The sequence below is a fragment of the Gobio gobio genome, assembly GCF_949357685.1.
Source record: "Gobio gobio genome assembly, chromosome: 3".
Taxonomy (NCBI): domain Eukaryota; kingdom Metazoa; phylum Chordata; class Actinopteri; order Cypriniformes; family Gobionidae; genus Gobio; species Gobio gobio.
Genome location: NC_137099.1, coordinates 27107439 through 27127078, shown reverse-complemented (window position 1 = coordinate 27127078; position 19640 = coordinate 27107439). Strand labels below are relative to the sequence as shown.

Sequence of the window (19640 nt, the reverse complement as noted above, 5' to 3'; positions counted from 1 at the left end):
TTCAGCCTTCCTTGTGGGACGGTGGTGCGTTGCAGAGCGTTTAACATACAGCATGTTATATGCACGTGTGTGTTTGAGACAGAGGGAAACAGGCCGCGGGGCTCCCGCTGCACATCTCACTGAGGAAAACTTCCACCATCTTCGCGAGTTCAATGCCGGATTTGAACAACGTCAGCTGCGTGAGACAAACACTGCCAGTGTGTGGATGCACGACGCACGCACTGCACATTTCACGGAGGAAAACTTCCACCATCTTCGCGAGTTCAATGCCGAATTTGCACAATATCATCTGCGTGAGACAAACACTGCCAGTGCGTGGATGCACGACGCGCGCGCTGCACATTTAATGGAGGAAAACTTCCACCATCTTCGCGAGTTCAATGCAGGATATGCACAACGGCTTGTCCTGAAAGCTGGATTTACAAACAGAAGCGGTTTACGGGCCACAACCTGTAAGTCTGATTTATTTTTCATCGATGTGTTTTCCTGTAATAGGTTGTAGCAAGGAAGTAAACAGATGACAATGCTGTTCTGCAAACCAGTCTGTTAAATGCTCATTCATACTTAACGTTATCCGACGAACACCTAACATTACAAACACTAATGTTAAAATCTCAACAGCGAACTTGGCATTAGTGTAAATGATTCTTTGATTAGAGCTTTTATGTATTGTTTATCTACAGGCTTGCTAAACATGGTTCTGTGTGTGATTTGGCTAACTTACTAGTAAAGCCAGTGTTTAGTGTTCGTTTTGGGTTAGTTCTTGCGACAGATATTTGGCTATAATCTAATTTATAATCTATAATATAAATTCTAAAAATACAAAAGTAAAAGTGCCATTCAGTAGCGATCACTATAGATCTGCAGTCTTTACTCTTGAGGACTGAACAGGTTCTGCTCGATCATCTTCACTAAAATGTTCTGGGTCTGATTCGGGCTCAGATTGGTATGGTTTTATTGACGCCATTGTTTCTAATACTGACCAAAGCACAGTCTACCGGTAAAGGTAAGGGCCGTGACGTTTCCGACAAACGTGCACTAAGCGGTTAGCGAATCACAACACACTGGGCCAGCTAACCAATCAGAGCCCATCGCGTATTTTTGAGGGACTGGCTTCATACAACCCAGAAAGCATCAGACCGTTTTACAAGGAGGGACAGAGCAGTGTAGAATAAAGGTAAAATATATGAAAAATAATTATCTTTTTTTTTAAATGAAGCATGAACACATTTTACATTGCACCCCACAAACACAATCAAGCCTTCAAAAGAATGTGTTTTACCACCCCTTTAAGAAGTAATAGGCTATTTTCTATCCTGTTTTTACCCTCTCTTTCGAACACTCAGTTTTGATGGCTGTGCATCGCATTCAAGACTTGGAAGCAAACGCCCACTGCTATGATTGGGTAATAGTTTTGCATATTAAAGTAATTTTCAACGTCCCTACCATTACACGTGTGAAATTGTTTTGAAAACTTCAGATGTTCAAAAATCTTTCGTTACATAGTTGAAACAACTGTTAAAAATTTGTGTATTACATTGTGTAGCAAATAAAGTTTAAGTACTTGGAGTTACCACAGTTAGAGTTGACAAATGGTAACTTGCGGTCTTTCAGTGACACATGGTAACATTGTTACTCACACTTGTGTGTTTACATTACTGATGGATCCAATATAGTCAGCACAGCATCATCTTTTATTTTCAGTCTTTCTAAAAAGCCTGCACTGGGGTCTTGTTTAAAAACTAATCCGCAGTAAAATAAAGTGAACAACCATACAGTGTCTTACTGACGCGATCTGGAACTTTGTTAAAAATACATTTCTTAATGTTAGGATCACAAGGATGGAAATGCAAAGACAAATTTTCCCCACAACTTGGCACTTAAAAAATGTCTTGTAAGCATCTCTATCATTTGTTGCTGGAGTAAACCAGTGCCTCGTATTTACTACTACATGACATGCGTGAACCGGTGGGCGGGGCAAAAGAGGCAGTGATGTAGAAGTAGATCTGCTTCTGCAGAGGTGGCCTTTTGTCGCACTATTATGTAACAATGTGACAAAATCTGAAGTGAGTCATCTTGGGAGTTTGGTTTCAATAACTGTATTTGGACTAACAAAGAAGTTTTGAGTTCTGAAACTTAAAGGATATTTTTATAGTACAATGACCGCTTGTATGTCAAAAGATTGGTAAGGTTTTGTAATGTTTGTGAAAGAAGTCTCTTCTGCTCACCAAGGCTGCATTTATTTGATCAAAATACAGTAAAAACAGCAACACAGAAAAATATTACAAAATAACAGGTTTTTATTTTTATTATTATTATTTGATAGGGGTGTAACGGTACACAAAACTGACGGTTCGGTACGTACCTCGGTTTTGAAGTCACGGTTCGGTACGGATTCGGTACAGCAGTTTTACAAAATTGCTTTTTATTCATTTTTATTCAACAGTGGTTTAATGAAAAAAATGGTGTCTGTCCTTAAATGAATTCAGTTATAACTAAAAGTTTCTTAAAGATAATGCTGTAAACTATATAGGGAGCCCTTACTTGCATATTGCTATTAAAGATTAACAACAGAGCCCAAACTATTAGCCTAAATTCAGTCGCTATTTATTTTTAGATATAATAATCAACACTCGCTTCACATAAGACAGTTTTTGCATTAACTTCTAAATCTAATTATTATTATTTTTTCTCCAATTCGTTGTTGAAATATAATCATTTAGTGGCTGTAATTTTCATGACAGGTTTATTTAAACATACATTAAACAAGACATCACTAACAGGCTAAGTAGTAGGCTATATAATGAAAATAGGCTAATAAAATGAATATATAGGCTAATATAGTGCATGTATTCAGTGAAAGAGTTAATCTCTCTAGTGAACTCAGCTGTGGACACTGAATGACTTCTGAGGTAAACGAATTCTACACGACATTGTTTACAAGCTGTTTTATTGTCTTTCCGCAGTTGAATTTCGTGATAAAATGGACTGAATACTCAATATGTTCATATGGGGACTCGGATTGAAGTGTGTTCCGCGTTTTAAACAAGCCGACTGTTAACTGTTAAAGACTGCATTCATAACCGTTCGGTACACGCGCGCACCGTACCGAAAGCCCTGGACCGAAACGGTTCAATACGAATACGTGTACCGTTACACCCCTATTATTTGAATACATTTTTAAATGTACTTATTCCTGTGATGGCAACGCTGAATGATCAGCATCACTTCAGTCTTCTCTTCAGTGTCACATGCTCCTTCGGAAATCATTCTAATATGATGACTTGGTGCACAAGAAACATCTTGTTGAAACAGTTATAATGCTTTATATTTTTATGGAAACTATTCATTCTTTGAATAGAAAGCTCAAAAGAACAATGTTTTGAAATAGAAATCTTGCTAAATAAAAGTATTATTATTTTAAATGTGCTTGACATCTCATCACACACACATACACAACTTTGCTGGCAGTAGCATCACTTCCCATCACAAAAGAAAAAAGTTGATGTTTGAAATAGAACTGCTCATTTCCTGCGTGTGCTGAAACAGGAAGTTGTAGGTAATTTGAATAATGCTGGGGGTAGGCGTGTACAAATGACATTTAGTAACTGATCGGAGTTCAACTTTGTTTTAATGTCTTAAGCTGTTTGTACTGTAGATCAGTGTACATAATGTGGTCTGCTCGAAGAGTCTGGTGATGAATGAAAGGGGGAGGGGCCGAAAATGCTCTCCACATCCAATAACTATTAAAAAAAACAATGTGCATCAAATGAGTAGAATTTTTCAATACCCAAGAATTAATGGCATTTTTATATCCATCTGAATGAAACGCACATTTTCATGATGATTTTAAAAGATAAAACTTACATAACATGCCTTCCCTGAACAATGGAAATGCATGCCGTTTTTTAAATCCTTTAAATAGCAAGAAAAACGCTGTACTACTATCAGCAGTGTGTATCTAGCATTCTCAGCTGGAGTTTGTTTTGCAAATAAAATGTATGTTCAATTGGATTCTTTTCTTTTCTCTTTATGCTTCAGCAGTGTGTTTTTGGTTATTTATTGTCCCATGAAGTGCAGACATGTGTCTGCTGATATTTTTACGTACATTGGTCAAGGTGCATCTGTAAATGTCCACAAAACTATTTCAGCAGTTTATGAAAGCAAATGAAAAACAGAATAAATGGAAATCTGCTGCTTCCAATCCTCTACAACAGTGGATCTCATTACATTTATTTGAAACACTTTTGATGGACTCTAGCCTGGTGGTTTGTCATATCTAACAGGACTCAACACTTTCAAGGGAAGCAATAGATTTCAACCAAAATTCAGTGGGGATCATAAGAACGGTCCTTTCAAATGGCAAAATCCACAGACTAATATAAACAAAAAGAACATTATCAGCTCTGTTTTCAATAGATCTAATGGATTTAGATTTGGCACGACTTTGTGATAGGTGACCACGGTTACTGGTTGCTACACAACAGAGGTTCACATGACAGAAGCAACAAACACACAAGCAATAAATGTGTTGCTACTAATTGGTCAACGTGACATAGTTGCCAAAACTAACACAGACACACAATCATCCCTCTACAATTCAATAGAGGATAATGGTGGCTAATTTGTTTTGGATTTTGTTCTTTTTTTCCCCAAGTGAAATACAGATACACAACAACACAAGCACACTGCCCTAAATATTAGTGTGTATGATCAAAAGAAGAAACATTGTGGAATGTTTTAGGCTTAATGGAATGTAGTTGATGCCAGGAGCTGAAGCTATTTGTGGTGTTGGCAGAGGGCAAAGGAAGGGATGAGAGGGCGTATCACAGCAGGAGGTGTGAAAATTAGCACTAGCAACCACAGAGAGAGAGAGAGAGAGAGAGAGAGAGAGAGAGAGAGAGAGAGAGAGAGAGAGAGCTGCAGAACATGCTCTACACTATGGCTTCACATTTCTGCTATTATGCCACATTTACGAATGAGTTCTGGGGTCCACTCAGTCAGACAGACTGCTCTAGATGGGACAAACACCCCATAGAATCTCTCCATGCAGAATTCTGGAGAAACATTATAAGGGGTTGTTAGAATTGGCCTCTAAAGTTATTCTGGATTCAGTACAAGTTAAGCTTAACACCGTGTCCTAACTACACGCGACGTGATGCCGCGACACGTGATAAAAGCTATCTTTTCTTTGTTAATAAGAGTTTTTGTTGCAACCAGCCGCGACGGTGACACACAATGATTCTATTTTAGAAACGGTTTCTATTTCTGAGATGGGATAACAACAAACAAAACATGGCAATGATAATCTCAGGTAGTGTTTATGTTCTTTATTTAATGTTAAAAGCGTGTAAGGTGACTTTGAATATCATTTAGTTTACCTTTACGTAGGCGTATTAAAAGCAACAATGGATAATTCACCTCAGATCTTAAAATATTAAACAAATGGAAACAAGAACGTTCAAACTGTGAACAAACAAGTATATTTATGACAAAGATTGTTTTAGTAACTCAGTATGTATTTTAGTAATGTTTAAATGGTGTAATATTTGTGAATTTGACTATGTAGGCTACTTATCCATTTCCTTGCGAGTGCCGCCAAGATTAATCTCTGGTGCAGTGTACATGCCGCGAGAGCCCGCCCACACGCTGTTTTGTCGCATCTCGTAGTAGCATCGCATCTTGTAGTCGCGTCGCATCTTGTGTGGACAGACAAGTTGCTTGTCGCTGGAATCTTATCGCGTCGCATGTAGTTAAGACACGGTGTAAGGGTCTTGGTTTAAAGGCACAACGAAATGGAAGTAGCAACCAATCTTATTCTTTTTATCGTAACATACATTCAAGTATAACGGATTGTCGTAAAAAAAGAAAAAAAAGAAAAGAAAAGTAGGGCAGGGACTTGGTTCTATGCGTCAGTTGTTGATTGGATTTTGAGACGTGGGTGTTGCACTCAAAAGTGTAGGCAGATGAACGTGAGCTTGACCAGTTGACCAGCCATCACTTGTTTTTTGGCCGATCTCTGTTCCAGACTTGCACACAAAACTGCATTGCATTCATTTACCAAACTGTCATTTGTGGAAATATTACGAAGTCTGTAAAAATGACGTTAACAAAGGCAGGACACGCTGAAGATGGACGCAAAGAGGAGAGCACAGACTGTACCAGTCACAACAAGCTCACTGTTTGTGATGCTTGAAATATTGGAAGAAAAATATAAATATTGAATTGGGGGTGGGTGTTTATTAGGGGTGTAACGGTACACAAAACTGACGGGTTCAGTACGTACCTCGGTTTTGAAGTCATGGTTCGGTACGGGTTCAGTACAGCAGTTTTACAAAATGGCTTTTTATTTATTTTTTATTAAACTGTGGTTTACTGAAAAAATTGTGTCTGTCCTTAAATTAATTGAATTATAACTAAAAGTTTCTTAAAGATAATGCTGTAAACTATATAGGGAGCCCTTACTTGCACATTATTACATTAATATTAAAGGTTAACAACAGAGCCTAAACTATGAGCCTATATTCAGCTGATATTCATGTTTAGTTATAGGATAATCAACACTCAAATAACACATTGTGTGCAAACATGTAAACTTCACATAAGGCAGTTTTTGCATTAACTCCTAAATCTAATTATGCAATTATGTTGTTGAAATATAATCTTAGTGACTGTCATGACAGATTTATCTAAACATAGCATTAAATAATCAAGACATCACTAACAGGTTAAGTAGAATTAATATATATATATATATATTAGGGGGGGCACGGATCACAAAACCCACGGTTCGGTTCGTATCACGGTTTTAAGGTCACGGTTTTCGGTTCTGTATGGTTCTTGTTGTTGTTTTTTCTTTGAATTGTTAACACTCCAGAAATGTACTTCACCATATGACATATAGCTTAATTATCCACAATTTAGGATACAGTATTAAAAAATTGTTATATCATGCAGAAGTGGTTCCTAACTGGCTGTCTCCTGCTTAAACTGTCTACCGAGTCCGACACATTGGCATAACATTTTTATGTTATAGGGACAGAGTGGAACACGGTCGCATTTGCAGCAGATATGCTGCCCATCATAAATCAAAGCATGAGACAGACAGGGGTTGGACGAGAACACCGAAAAATGTGACAGAATGGACAATATTCGTCTGTATTTGCAATACACGAGCCGCGGTTAAGCTGCGCGAGACAAACGCTGCCAGTGTGTGAATGCACAACATATGAACATCGCATGTATGCGTGTATTTCTGTTGCTCTTTGCACTGTTTATTTTCTGTTCAGTAACGCTGTTGTTAGTGGAGTGTTTTGCAAACTGCCCCATGTGTGCGTGGGATCGACGATGCTGATAATAAACCCCTGTGAAATATCAGATAGGGCCTACGTGAGTTTTGCTTAAACTTAGCTACAACCATTCAGGCCAGCTATCCGGCCTCTCTGTGTACGAGCGTTACAAACACATTATCAAGGCACGAAATAGCTACATATGCTCCCAAAATGTATTCTCTGCAACCTCAAAATTCGCACAGCACAAATCGACCGATGTTATAGTTAGATAGGACAGCGCTACTGCAGCACGCATCGCCGCACACGATCAGCTGAATATCTCTTCAGCAAACTGACGCAAATTAAAGTAAAAGTTGCAGACGCTCAATACACAATCATTATCATCATTAAAGGTAAAGAAACTAATTGATCAGTTCTTATGCCACTCTCTCATTTCGCGGTCCTTGAATTAACTGTTGATCAATAAAATGTTGGTGATGTGAACTCCTATACTTGATGATGTGAACAGGCATATAGCGTGGGAATTGAAGATTGGATTTATATCCGTTTTGTGGAGACACATTTATGTGGCCAAGTGTAAATGGAATGGTTATAAATCAGATAAATATCTGATCTGTAAAAACATGTGGAAGTGGACCAGCCTAATAGGCAAAGCAAGATCACTCTTTGGGAAGCTTGAACTATAGGAAGAAAAATATAGATATTGAATTGGGGAGGGGGGGTTACATGAATGTATCCCTGAACAAAACTGACTGTTTTCAGAATAGTTTCTATGGCATTTTACAGCGGTCCCCAAATAAACGCTTGTTTTCCATAAGCACCTCCTACTGTCAGAGAGTGAATTAGCATTTTTATTCAGTCCATCTGTTTTTGTTTTGTGCAGGTGTGTCTTATGTTACAATTTCACAAAACTAAAGTCAGAGCATTCTGTATTTACTCTAAGTCTTGAAATTATGCAATAATTTAAATAAAAAACAACTGCTCATGCTACATATGTGTATCTTTGTTTGGATCGTAATTAAAATGCAGTGGTTGGCTCACATTTCAAATGGCAATTTTTTTTAAGGTCAGTTTGGCCTGTTATAGAGCAAATAAACAACAAATTAATTTGCTTAAATAAAGAAAAAAAAAACGACAGATGGTCTCGGAAATAAAAAAACCTCTGAATCGGCCATGAAAAATCTATAGGTAGATCTTGCCTTTCATCAAGGCTGAGGTCAGGGATCTTTGGCTTGAAAAGGTTGGTGACCACTGATCTAGGCAATAGGTATCGGAATCAGACAATTTGCTTGTGTCTTGAATCGGCCATGTCTTTTGACTTGAAACGGTGAGCATTTTAACATTTACGAATTGGTCCCATTCACTTCCACACCAAGTGCTTTACTGTACCTCTAATGATTGCTTTTTTCAGTTCAAATTAATTTGTGATAGTAAACTGGACAAAAAAAAACGAATTGGGCAGATTTTATTATACAAATTCCAAAAATATTTTATGGACATATGTCTGATCAAGTGCAACATCAAGCTCCTAAAACTCGGGATGTGTATGAGAAACTGACTAGCTGAGGTTAGGCACAAGTGTGGCAGTATTTTATTTTATTGCACATAACTCTTTTTAAATCACCTTTTTCTTTAATTTTGGATTCATTGATTTAATTCATTATTATTTCATAGATTTATGTAATGCCTGAGTGCCTTATTAACCCGTTCCTGTCTTTCTCTACATTTAAAAATGAACAATATAGACCATAAAGAGCAGTCATTGCCGTGTGCAGTCATTGTGCCATGACTTCCTCCAACCAAGAATGTTTTATGCAATAAATAACAAATGTTCTCACATGAGCTAGACTCCATTTACTTGTGGGATAATGATAAGCATGGTGTAACATCCTGAAAGCACTGCTGGAAGAGCTAAAATGTTCTAAGATTTGAAATAGTGTACAAACAGTGTAAACGCAATCAAGAATGATCTACAATTAGGCAAGAATACTTCCAGTTACATTACACAAGATATGAAAACAACAGACCATCTAATGTCCATTAAATCATACTTCTCACACAATCATTTTAAATCTTGATGTGGATCTGTTCGCCAAAAAAACAATATTCAAATATTTTGTAAATCTTTAATCCAAAAACTGAGATTAAATGTTGTAATTAAAAACATTGCTTGCTTCCTATAATTCTCTGACAAAACTGCCAACCTTATTTTGTATTAATCTGTAATGGACTCCATTACTGGTGGTAGTGTGTGACTCTCTGATGTTAGAACCATTGTTTCCTGAAATCCTTTTTGTGCAGAAGGACTAGGACTTTCCCAAAATATGTTTCATACATACTAAATAACAGATGGTCTCATTTACCTCATGAGAAAAAAAAAAGAACAGACTCGAGAAAGAAATGTAAAGGTTTAAAAGACGAGTTCTGGGAATTAAAATAGTAAAATTAAGCTGTCAATGTGTTTGAAAATCATTTAATATTAAATTGTTATATCAACTATATCATCTTTCAATCAAATCCAAAGCGATGTAGTCAAGTGCTTGGTATCTTTGCTTTCAAAAGGGACTTCATAATAAAGAATAATGTTTTTTATATAAGCAGATAAAACAATCCATAAATAAACAATTAAAACATTTTAAAGCTACTCAAATCCATGTGTCCTCGATATACCTCAGATAACCCATAACACGGTCTCTTTCTCTGCATGCTGTAGATAGTCAATAATCTGCAATACACAGACAGATGCCGTCACAGCCCCCTGCCAATAGATTCAGAAGCGCAAGGCCAAAGTTCAAAGAGCAAACTCTGAACACCAGTAGAATAACATACTCTTCCAATACCACACACATGGAATAAGATTTTTTTTTCTCATGAAAATGATCCATTGCAGATATTTATTACAATGCAATCAATCAATGCTCTGCTATTGGTGCAATGCATGTGGAATAGCTTCTCAGGCCTTACAGTTTTCTGTCCTATGCAGATTCTCTTGCTTAACACTGCATTAATACTATCATAAGTCCAAAGCCCTTACAAGCTCAATGCCTGCTAATGTAAAATTTTTAGAGAGTTATACATTACAAGATAGCCTCCACATGACCACTATGTTTAGGGTGTACTTGTTTTTGGGGGGTGTACTTGTAAAAGAAAACATTTAGAAACATATGTAGAATAACCTTATTGGCCTTATTTAAAAGATCTGAGGGCATGTTCTGAAGCGCATGGCACAGGTGCACTTAGGGCGTGTCCGAATCCACTTCATCCAAAACCGGTCGGCACGCCAGGCACATGGTGCAAAAGGGTTGTAACTCGTCTCTTAATGAGTCATGGGTGTGTTTTGGGCATAACGTGCAATAAACCAATCTCCCATTCCCTTTAAAAGCCAGTTGCGCTTGCACCATGACGGATTCGCTATTTACATGGCGGATTTTGCGAGGGGAATGACTGAACGCTTCTCCAGAGAGGAATCCTTTTATTTTCAATATTTAAACATGTTTGTGTGCTGCTGCGCGTCCCTGTATGTGTAATAAGCATAGTGTTCGTTGTCCTATAGGCGCATATTACTAAAGCTCCCTTTAAATTACAAAAAATACTGCGCTATTGACTTTTGACCAACAAAAACCTGGTCTATGTTGCAGTCGTAGTCACAGTTTCAGTTGCTTCAAAATAGCAACACGCCAACAATGCACCTGAACACACCTTTTCAGACCAGCGGGCTGAAACTAGCAAAAAAACACTTGCATCGCGCCTGGCGTCGCATTGTATGATATGGCCCTATGAGTTTTTGACTTTTGTCTAGTGCACAAGTAGTGTGGTCAAACGATTTCACTTCTCTGTTCGGACAACCCACTAGCACTGTTCTGCTTGCCTGCAAAAGAATGTTACACTACTCCCATGAAATTACCAAAAGCATGCTGCATACATATATAATGAGCATTCTGTTGCGCTTCAAAGTAACAGATTCTGTGCCTTGGAATTAAAATGGTATTAACTAATTTCACCACACCCCCTTATTTGTTGTGTTTTTTAAATACCTTGGCTAACCTGATAATGCTGATGCAGCTACCAATAAGTGTGTAGAAGTATTCTCAGTTCTGTTTAACACATTGCCAACCTTTTAACTATAATTAAATACTCATAGTCATAACCGTAAATCCATAAATTTTCCCCATACCTGCAAGGTCATGAAAGATGAAAAGGGCGATCCAAGCCCACATAATAGACTGTAAAAACAAATATACATTTTTAGATTGTATTTTCATATATTAGTTTGCCATAATTAAATTTGTATTATCATTCATTATGTTTATTTATGTATTATTATAACATGAGTAGTATGACTATGCTATGCTATTCTTTATGCACTGTTGCAGGACGCTTGACAAATTTCATTTAAATTTGGCAGTTTGTGCTCATTCAAGAACAAAATTCTGACCTATCAGAGTGAAAGTCTCTGCTTCCTTGTTTTGAAGCCCAGAGTCTTTATTTAAAATGCAAAGTTTCCATTTGAAATGGAATAAATAAAACTAAAATAAAAAATTATGGATAATTGAGATTATTTTCTGCATTGAATATTTCGTTTGTTTGTTTTTACAAGCATTCAACATAGGCGTGTTCAATATCCATGTTACAGCAAGGGTATGAAACTGCACTTTGCTGTTGATACAGGAAGTGAGCCTTGTTGATGCTGTTGTGTTAAAAGCAGCCATTGTGCTTGGTGATAGACCCTGATTAGGACTTAACCACAGAGCATGCTGTTACCCATAGTCAACAATGAAAAGACAATGTGAACTATGAAACATCTGCTACAGACAGATAGCAGAATGAGATCTACAGAGTTGGGGACTGGTAGCATGAGAGGATGTGGCAAAGACAATGAAGTGAAAAAAAAGTTCCTAAAAGAGAGTGTGAGTGAAATTTGCATGCACAACCGCAGATGTTTTTAGTCTTCTTTGAATATAGTCAAATACACAAATTATCCACAGTTTATGATGGCAATAACTATCAAAATAAATACAGCTGGCTTGGAGTCCACACATCATGTTTTTCATACATTTAACAAACTCATTTCTTATCCTGCAGAATTCAAACCACCAATACATTAGCTGGACTTCCATCCATTTTTTTATGCAAATGTTTGGATATTGCAGAAATACATGTTGGATAGAAACATCAAGATCCAAATACTACTTCCAAAATTGATACTTAGCCAAATGTATATGCTTAGTTGTATATCCTGTTTATTCTGTAAGAACACATGCGCATGAACTACAATGGAAACGCATCAATCCCAAAAATGTCCTAGATGAGCGTCAAAAAATACTTTTATCTATTATTTATAGTATTTATACTATTATCTCCCACCTCTCATCAGCATATCAATGAAAGCCAATTACTTTTCCTGATGTATGTAGAGGTATGTAGAAGCATATCCAAGAAAAACAACAGAGGACCTGTTACAGAGCCTTGTGACACTCCATACTTCACCTGTGCTGTGTCACAGTTCCTTACTTACACAAACAAAATGGTGGCAGTCGACCAATATCTTTTTTTGTTATATGTTTTTTTTTTTTTTTTGCATGTATGGCTTTATTATAATAGGACAGCAGAAACAGTGTCAGGAAGTAGCAGGAGAGAAGGAAACGTGATCGGGAATGGACCACAAGCCAGGACTCAAACTCACCCAAAGCGAGTCAACTCATTCCACCAAAGTGCTCCCTATTTGTCTTAAACAACTTAAAGGGTTAGTTCACCCAAAAATGAAAATTCTGTCATAAATTACTTACCCTCATGTCGTTCCACACCCGTAAGACCTCCGTTCATCTTCGGAACACAAATGAAGATATTTTTGTTGAAATCCGATGGCTCAGAAAGGCCTCCATTGGCAGTCATGCAACTTGCACTCACAAGACCCATAAAAGGTACTAAAGTCGTCGTTACAAAGTCCATCTCACTGCAGTGGTTCTACAATAATTTTATGAAGCGACGACAATAGTTTTTGTGCGCAAAAAAAAAATCTAAATAACGACTTTATTCAACATGTCCTTGTATTCCATTTGGGCCTCTGCCGCGAACTCACGAAGCACCACGACGCATGCGCGAGAATATGACGGAGCGCCAGCGTTTGGGAATCCATGAAATGCACACTTTAGTCCCATTTTGAGCATTACGCCAAGACCGATCAATGTAGAATTCAACAGCTTAGATACGGCGCGTCTTCCTCTGCTTGTAAACAAAGCTCCTTTCTTCCGAGTCATGTGTCAGAACGGCGGCTCTATTCTCGCACATGCGTCGTGGTGCTTCATGAGTTCACGGCAGAGACCCAAACGGAAAACAAGGACATGGTGAATAAAGTCGTTATTTTCATATTTTTTTTGCGCACAAAAACTATTGACGTCGCTTCATAAAATTATTTCAGAACCACTGTAGTTAGATGGACTTTGTAACGACGTCTTTAGTACCTTTTATGGGTCTTGTGAGTGCAAGTGACTGCCAATGGAGGCCTTTCTGAGCCATCAGATTTCAACAAAAATATCTTCATTTGTGTTCCGAAGATGAACGGAGGTCTTACGAACGACATGAGTGTAACTAACCCTTTAATGAAAATAACTTTGGATAAATGCGTCTGCTAAATGAGAAAATGTAAATACATATGTCCACAAATGCCAATGTAATTCTCAAATCTGTTGTGAGAATGAGAATGTTGTGATCTATGTTGTCAAAGGCAGCACTAATCTTTAACTCTTTCCCCGCACAAATAGGGGCACTAATACGCAACTTCTGAATGAGTACAGAATCTCCAGATCAAAACAGATGAAGAAGACGCCAAAAAACAAGCGATCGCATGTAAGCAGATGCATATGTAAAATAACGTGATCATCAACATTAAACATCATATAAATCAAAACTATCTAATGTTACTGAATGAAATGTCGACCCAGGACGAGCTATAGGACTGTGCAAGCATTAGGGGTGTTGATGGACTCGATCTACTCCGTCTGTGTTTGATGATTGCTCTGAATCTGATCTGGATGTAGGCCTACCATTACAGTTTTGTGAAAATTATCAAAAACCCTGGCGGTGGCTGGCAACTTTTTTTTTTTAAACGCTGGCAGGGAAAGAGTTAAATGGTACAATAAAAGAGATGCAAGAGTGGTCAGATGATATAAGAAAACACAGCTGTAAACAATGTGTTTAGGCTTGTTCTAACATTTATATTTTTCCATAGACTTCACTGGCATTTTGTTTACATACTGTGCTCTTATTCATATTGCTATTGAAATGTAGTTAATAAAACAGTGTGTGTTGATCTTAGGTCATGCCAGTCACATGAATGCAAATGTAGAGTAAACAGAAAGCTGCTGTTCTCTAAGGCTTAGTTTTTGCCATGCACTGTTGAAACAAACCAGCCCTGCCTTCAAATAAATGTTTAGGGGATATACACAATAGACCACCAGAAACTTGTATGAGATACTAAAAAGGCAAAGTTTGTCCTTCAAGTTTTGGACATGAGAATTTAATACACTGTTATATACAACAAATTGTGGGTTTACAACAACATTATTGTATTAACAATACCTGAAGAGAAGTTATCAAAACAAAAATGCAAATAGGCGACTCTAGGAAAGTCTCAAAGGGATTGTGGTTAAGAGAAATTCTCACCTCTCCTCTCGAGGAACATTCTCACTGTGCTGCTCCTCTGCCTGGAAGGAAAAAATATATATTTTTACATTCAGTAGATTACATAACAGCATATTACATAGGTACAGTTACAGAGGTTTAGAGTAAAATGTTTGGGTTGCACTTCATTTTACAGTATGTGTACTTAAAGTTTACTTGCCTAAGAAAGTACTGGTAAAGATAAGGTAACTACATGGGTTGAGGTTCACTTTTTATCACCCAAAAAAAAATAAAAATAAAAATAAAAATACAGTTAAGCAGCACAACTGTTTTCAAATTGATAATAAGAAATGAGCAAATCAGCATATTAGAATGATTCTGAAGGACTATGTGACACTCAAAGGGTTAGTTCACCCAAAAAGGAAAATTATCCCATGATTTACTCACCCTCAAGTCATCCTAGGTGTATATGACATTCTTCTTTCAGACAAATACAATTTAGAGTTATTAAAAATGTCCTGGCTCTTGAAAGCTTTATAATGGCATTGAATGGTTGTGTCGTTTTTGAAGTCCATAAAAGTGCATCTATCCATCATATAACAGCTCCACACAGCTCTGGGGGTTAATAAAGGCCTTCTGAAGCGAAGTGGCGCGTTTGTGTAAGAAAAATATCCATATTTAAAACTGTATAGACTAAAATAACTTGCGATAAGTCGACTTGCACTAAAAGAGTAACCCCTGACACGATGTATAGGAGCATTGCACGCTTTGACGCCTCTCGTGGATAGGGCTGGGCAACCCCTCTTCTCTTATATCGAAATCCTCTGCCATTTCTCGTTTTAGACTTCTAATTCATGATCGGTGTTTTGTTTTGCTCTATCCTCTGCGCTTCTGCGCTTGTCAATACGCATGCGTCAAGGGTTACTCTTTTAGCGCAAGTCGACTTGCGTACTGCTGACCGCCGGAAGCTAGTTTTTTTAGTCTATAAAGTTTTAAATATGGATATTTTTCTTACACAAATGCGCCACTTCGTACATGTGTGGAGCAGTTATATGATGGATAGATGCACTTTTAAGGACTTCAAAAACAACACAACCATTCACTGCCATTATAAAGCTTTGAAAAGCCAGGACATTTTTCAGGGTATCTGCAGGTTTCACCAAGTCAAATTTAAGACTTTAAGATCCCGCGGGTACCCTGTTTTTAATATAACTCTGATTGTATTCATCTGAAAGAAGAATGCCATATACACCTACGATGACTTGAGGGTGAGTAAATCATGGGCTAATTTTCTTTTTTTGGTGAACTAACCCTTTAAGACTGGCATCACAACAATACATAACATTTTAAAATGTAATATATTCAAATAGAAAAAAAGTTATTTAAATTGTAATATTTTACCATATTACTGTATTTTTTAATATGTGAGAAATATATGTATTACATTCCTTAACTTTAGCATTGCAAGTAAAAGAAACCTGCAAATTCAGAGTACAAATATACTTGAGCTGAGCTTATTTTGAAAGCAACACTACTGAAATGGAACACTGTACGATTTCAACACATACAACCATACTATTGCATGAACTGCCTGTAGCACATCATAGGCAATTTACTGAAATAGCCATCTTACTGAGAGCCTTGAAACCATGACTGACGAGTGTCTCTGCGCTCAGTTACAACAGGGTATCCATAGGAACTAACTATAGCCCTCCAGGCATACAATAGATGTATATAGGGGCCACTTGGTTGCCTGGTGTCAGATGACTAAGTACACATTTTACAATGATAGGATGAATCTTGGCTAGAAAACATGCAGTGAATCTGTAGAATCTGTAGTAAATGCAGCATCCATCCATCATCGGGTGAGGGTGGTTCTCTTTAAATGGAATGCTGCAGGTCTACTCAATCACACTTGACATCTATATTGACTAAATGAATCAAAGTCTATTTATGGGTCTGCTTTTAACCGGTTGTCAAGTAGATAATTTGTTTCTTAAATAGAAAGCTGTGTGCGCATTTGACCTTAAATTATTATTATTATTTATTTTGTTCAAGTCCTGATATCACAATCCAGATTATTCATGAATGAGCAAATCATATGAATCTCATTTAACACATGCTAGTCATGCTAGAACAAACCTAAAACACAATCCAGCATGGTATTATTAAATCTAAACACAACATATTTTAAAACTAAAATAAAGCACATTTCCTTAAATAAAAACAGCTCAACAATATTTTAGAAAAATATTATTTTATATGCTATTAATAACATGGACTTCCTCTGATATAGACCCTAAGGGAAATACAGTTACCCTATTGAACTTCAGAATAATTCAGTCACACTGTAACCCACTTTCTTATGACTTTCCTGTACTGTTATTTTGCAGTTATATAATGAACCACAGCAGCATTAAACAGCAAGATCATTTAAATATTCCCCTGATGCCGACTAGAAGAACTAAAAAACTCAACCAATCTAATGATGTTTTTTTTTAACACGTCTATTTTTAACATGTCTACATAGTTTTTATATATCATTTTTTATTTCAGTTTTAGTTATTTTAGTACTAGTGGTGCAATGGATAACAAAACTCACGGTTTGGATCCTATTACGGTTTTTGAGTCACAGATTTCGCCTCAGCAAAAAGTTCAAACAATTTAAGACAAGTGAACAGTCAGTAAAACAATAAGAACAAATACACTAATTACAAGCATAGATAAATACAATATAACCAAGTTAGCAAGGTCTAATTGAAGTATTCATCTTTGTAGTTAGACGCACTGTAAAAACAAATTGGGGGGAAAAATTGTGAAAATTGTACTAAACATAGCTTAAGGTCTTCAATTAAAATTAAAATTGTATATTCACCGAACATATTTAATTGTGTTCAGTAGGGATGCGACAATACACTTAGTCCACGGTTCAATACATACCTCGGTTTTTAACCACAGTTTTCGGTTCGGTTCTGATGGCTTGTCACATCAGTTTTTTGCTATTCTATTCTTAGGCGACAGGAACAGCAAGAGGTTAAGGAGAAAAAAAAGACAATTTTTTTTTTTTTACAATACTCTTTCTTTATTTTACTTAAAAGAATTGAAAAACCTTACTTAAACTTAAAACTTTACTTTACACATTCCAAGTGTATTGTATAATATAAAATACATAAAGATTTACACTGACAGCTCAGAGCTGTACAGCAGCATATAAGTATGAAATTGAATGAATAAATGTAAAAATAAAACGCTACATAAACTTCACTATAAAATATACACTGATTCTTATTAAAGCTACTGTGTAAAAGTTTTTCAGTCAAGAGCAGTGAGTGATTTTCTCTTTGTCTTTTGTTGTTGTGTTAACATTAAAGGGATAGTTCATTCAAAAATGAAAATTCTGTCATCGAGAAATGAATACAGGTTTGGAACAACATTAGAGTGAGTAAATAATGACATCATTTTAGAAGTGAACTGTCCCTTTAAGGACCGCGTGTTCACTAGGTTGTCCTGCTGTCAATTTAAGACCTGCGTGCATCTAATATACAGACACATGCCGATTTTACTTTCACTTTAGACATAACCGACTGTGTTTATGTTAACCTTGTGTGTATTTGATAGTATTAGCGCAGTAAGACTACTTAGATCCGGTAATCACGTGTTTGGCAGGCGTTTAGTGCACACGCTCGGAAAAGCGCATGTTAAAACCGCGCACGCGAATGAGCCGGCAAGGCTTTAAAACGCATGCAAATAATGAACTTTCTTGACTGTGAATAACTATAGTGTTCCGTGAGTATAACTCTACCACTAACGTTTGATGTGAATGTATGTCGCGTTGTTCAGTATTGGGATTGAGGCAAATTATAGAATTTGTCGAAAAATAATTAATTCAATGCAAAACCAAGAATACCGCAATTCACAACCCCGTATTGAACCGTGAAGAGAATTATTGAGAATTGTGGCATCCCTAGTGTTCAGTCAATCTATGAAGTCTAAGTGAAAAATCCATGTTGGATGAACAAGTCCTACGTCCGAAAAACTGTATACGCATGCGCAAAATGTGCTTGAGGAAAACCGTTCGTGTGGAGATTTCAAATGCGGAGCGCGGGAGTGCGAGCGGACTGCAGAGCCAAACCAGCCGGAGTTGAAGACCGAAACAAACATTCCCAAGAGAATATTGATATTCACCGTCACAAGACGTTGGTGAGTATTGAGCACTGAATTATTCTCCAGAATTTTGCTTCATGAACAGGTATGAAGTTTAAAAGACATTTTGTATAATCATGAGTTCATGCATTCATTGGTTTCATGAGTGTGTTCTCGGTTACCACATAATTATCTAATGGTAGCCAATAGTTTTATTTTCCTCATGTCTTGTATGTATAAAATAATAGGTAATAAGTAAATTAAGTAATTTGTGTGATATATGTGCCATGCGACCGCGTCAGCCTTTCTCAGGGCTTATTGCCTTTTAATATCAAACACGTCAAGCTTGTGATTTTCTTATTCGTCCATTCATTTGTCTCATCCTCATTATATAATGAAGTAACGTCTGTTCTGTCACTTGCCAGATGTGATGCAGGGGAACTTTGTCCTTAATGTTAGTTTTTATTTGCAGGTTTTTAGCTTGCAGGGCCACGTTTTCTTCACCACATTAAGACATCCTGTTATGCAGAAGACTTCTTGAATATTCAGAGTTTTTCCTTATTGAAAATAATGTATTTTCACCAA

The 19640-nt window shown here is 36.9% G+C and overlaps 1 protein-coding gene across 5 annotated transcripts in view; it reads right to left on the bottom strand.

The window, feature by feature from the left end:
- tmem131l (transmembrane 131 like) overlaps positions 1-19640 on the bottom strand; it is a 67264-nt gene that overhangs the window by 38646 nt on the left and 8978 nt on the right. For all 5 annotated transcript variants that reach the window (XM_079812918.1, XM_079812921.1, XM_079812920.1 and 2 more), the window contains exon 3: positions 14955-14995. In XM_079812918.1, coding sequence (XP_079669044.1) covers positions 14955-14995 — 41 coding nt within the window. The remainder of the gene's footprint in view (positions 1-14954; positions 14996-19640) is intronic.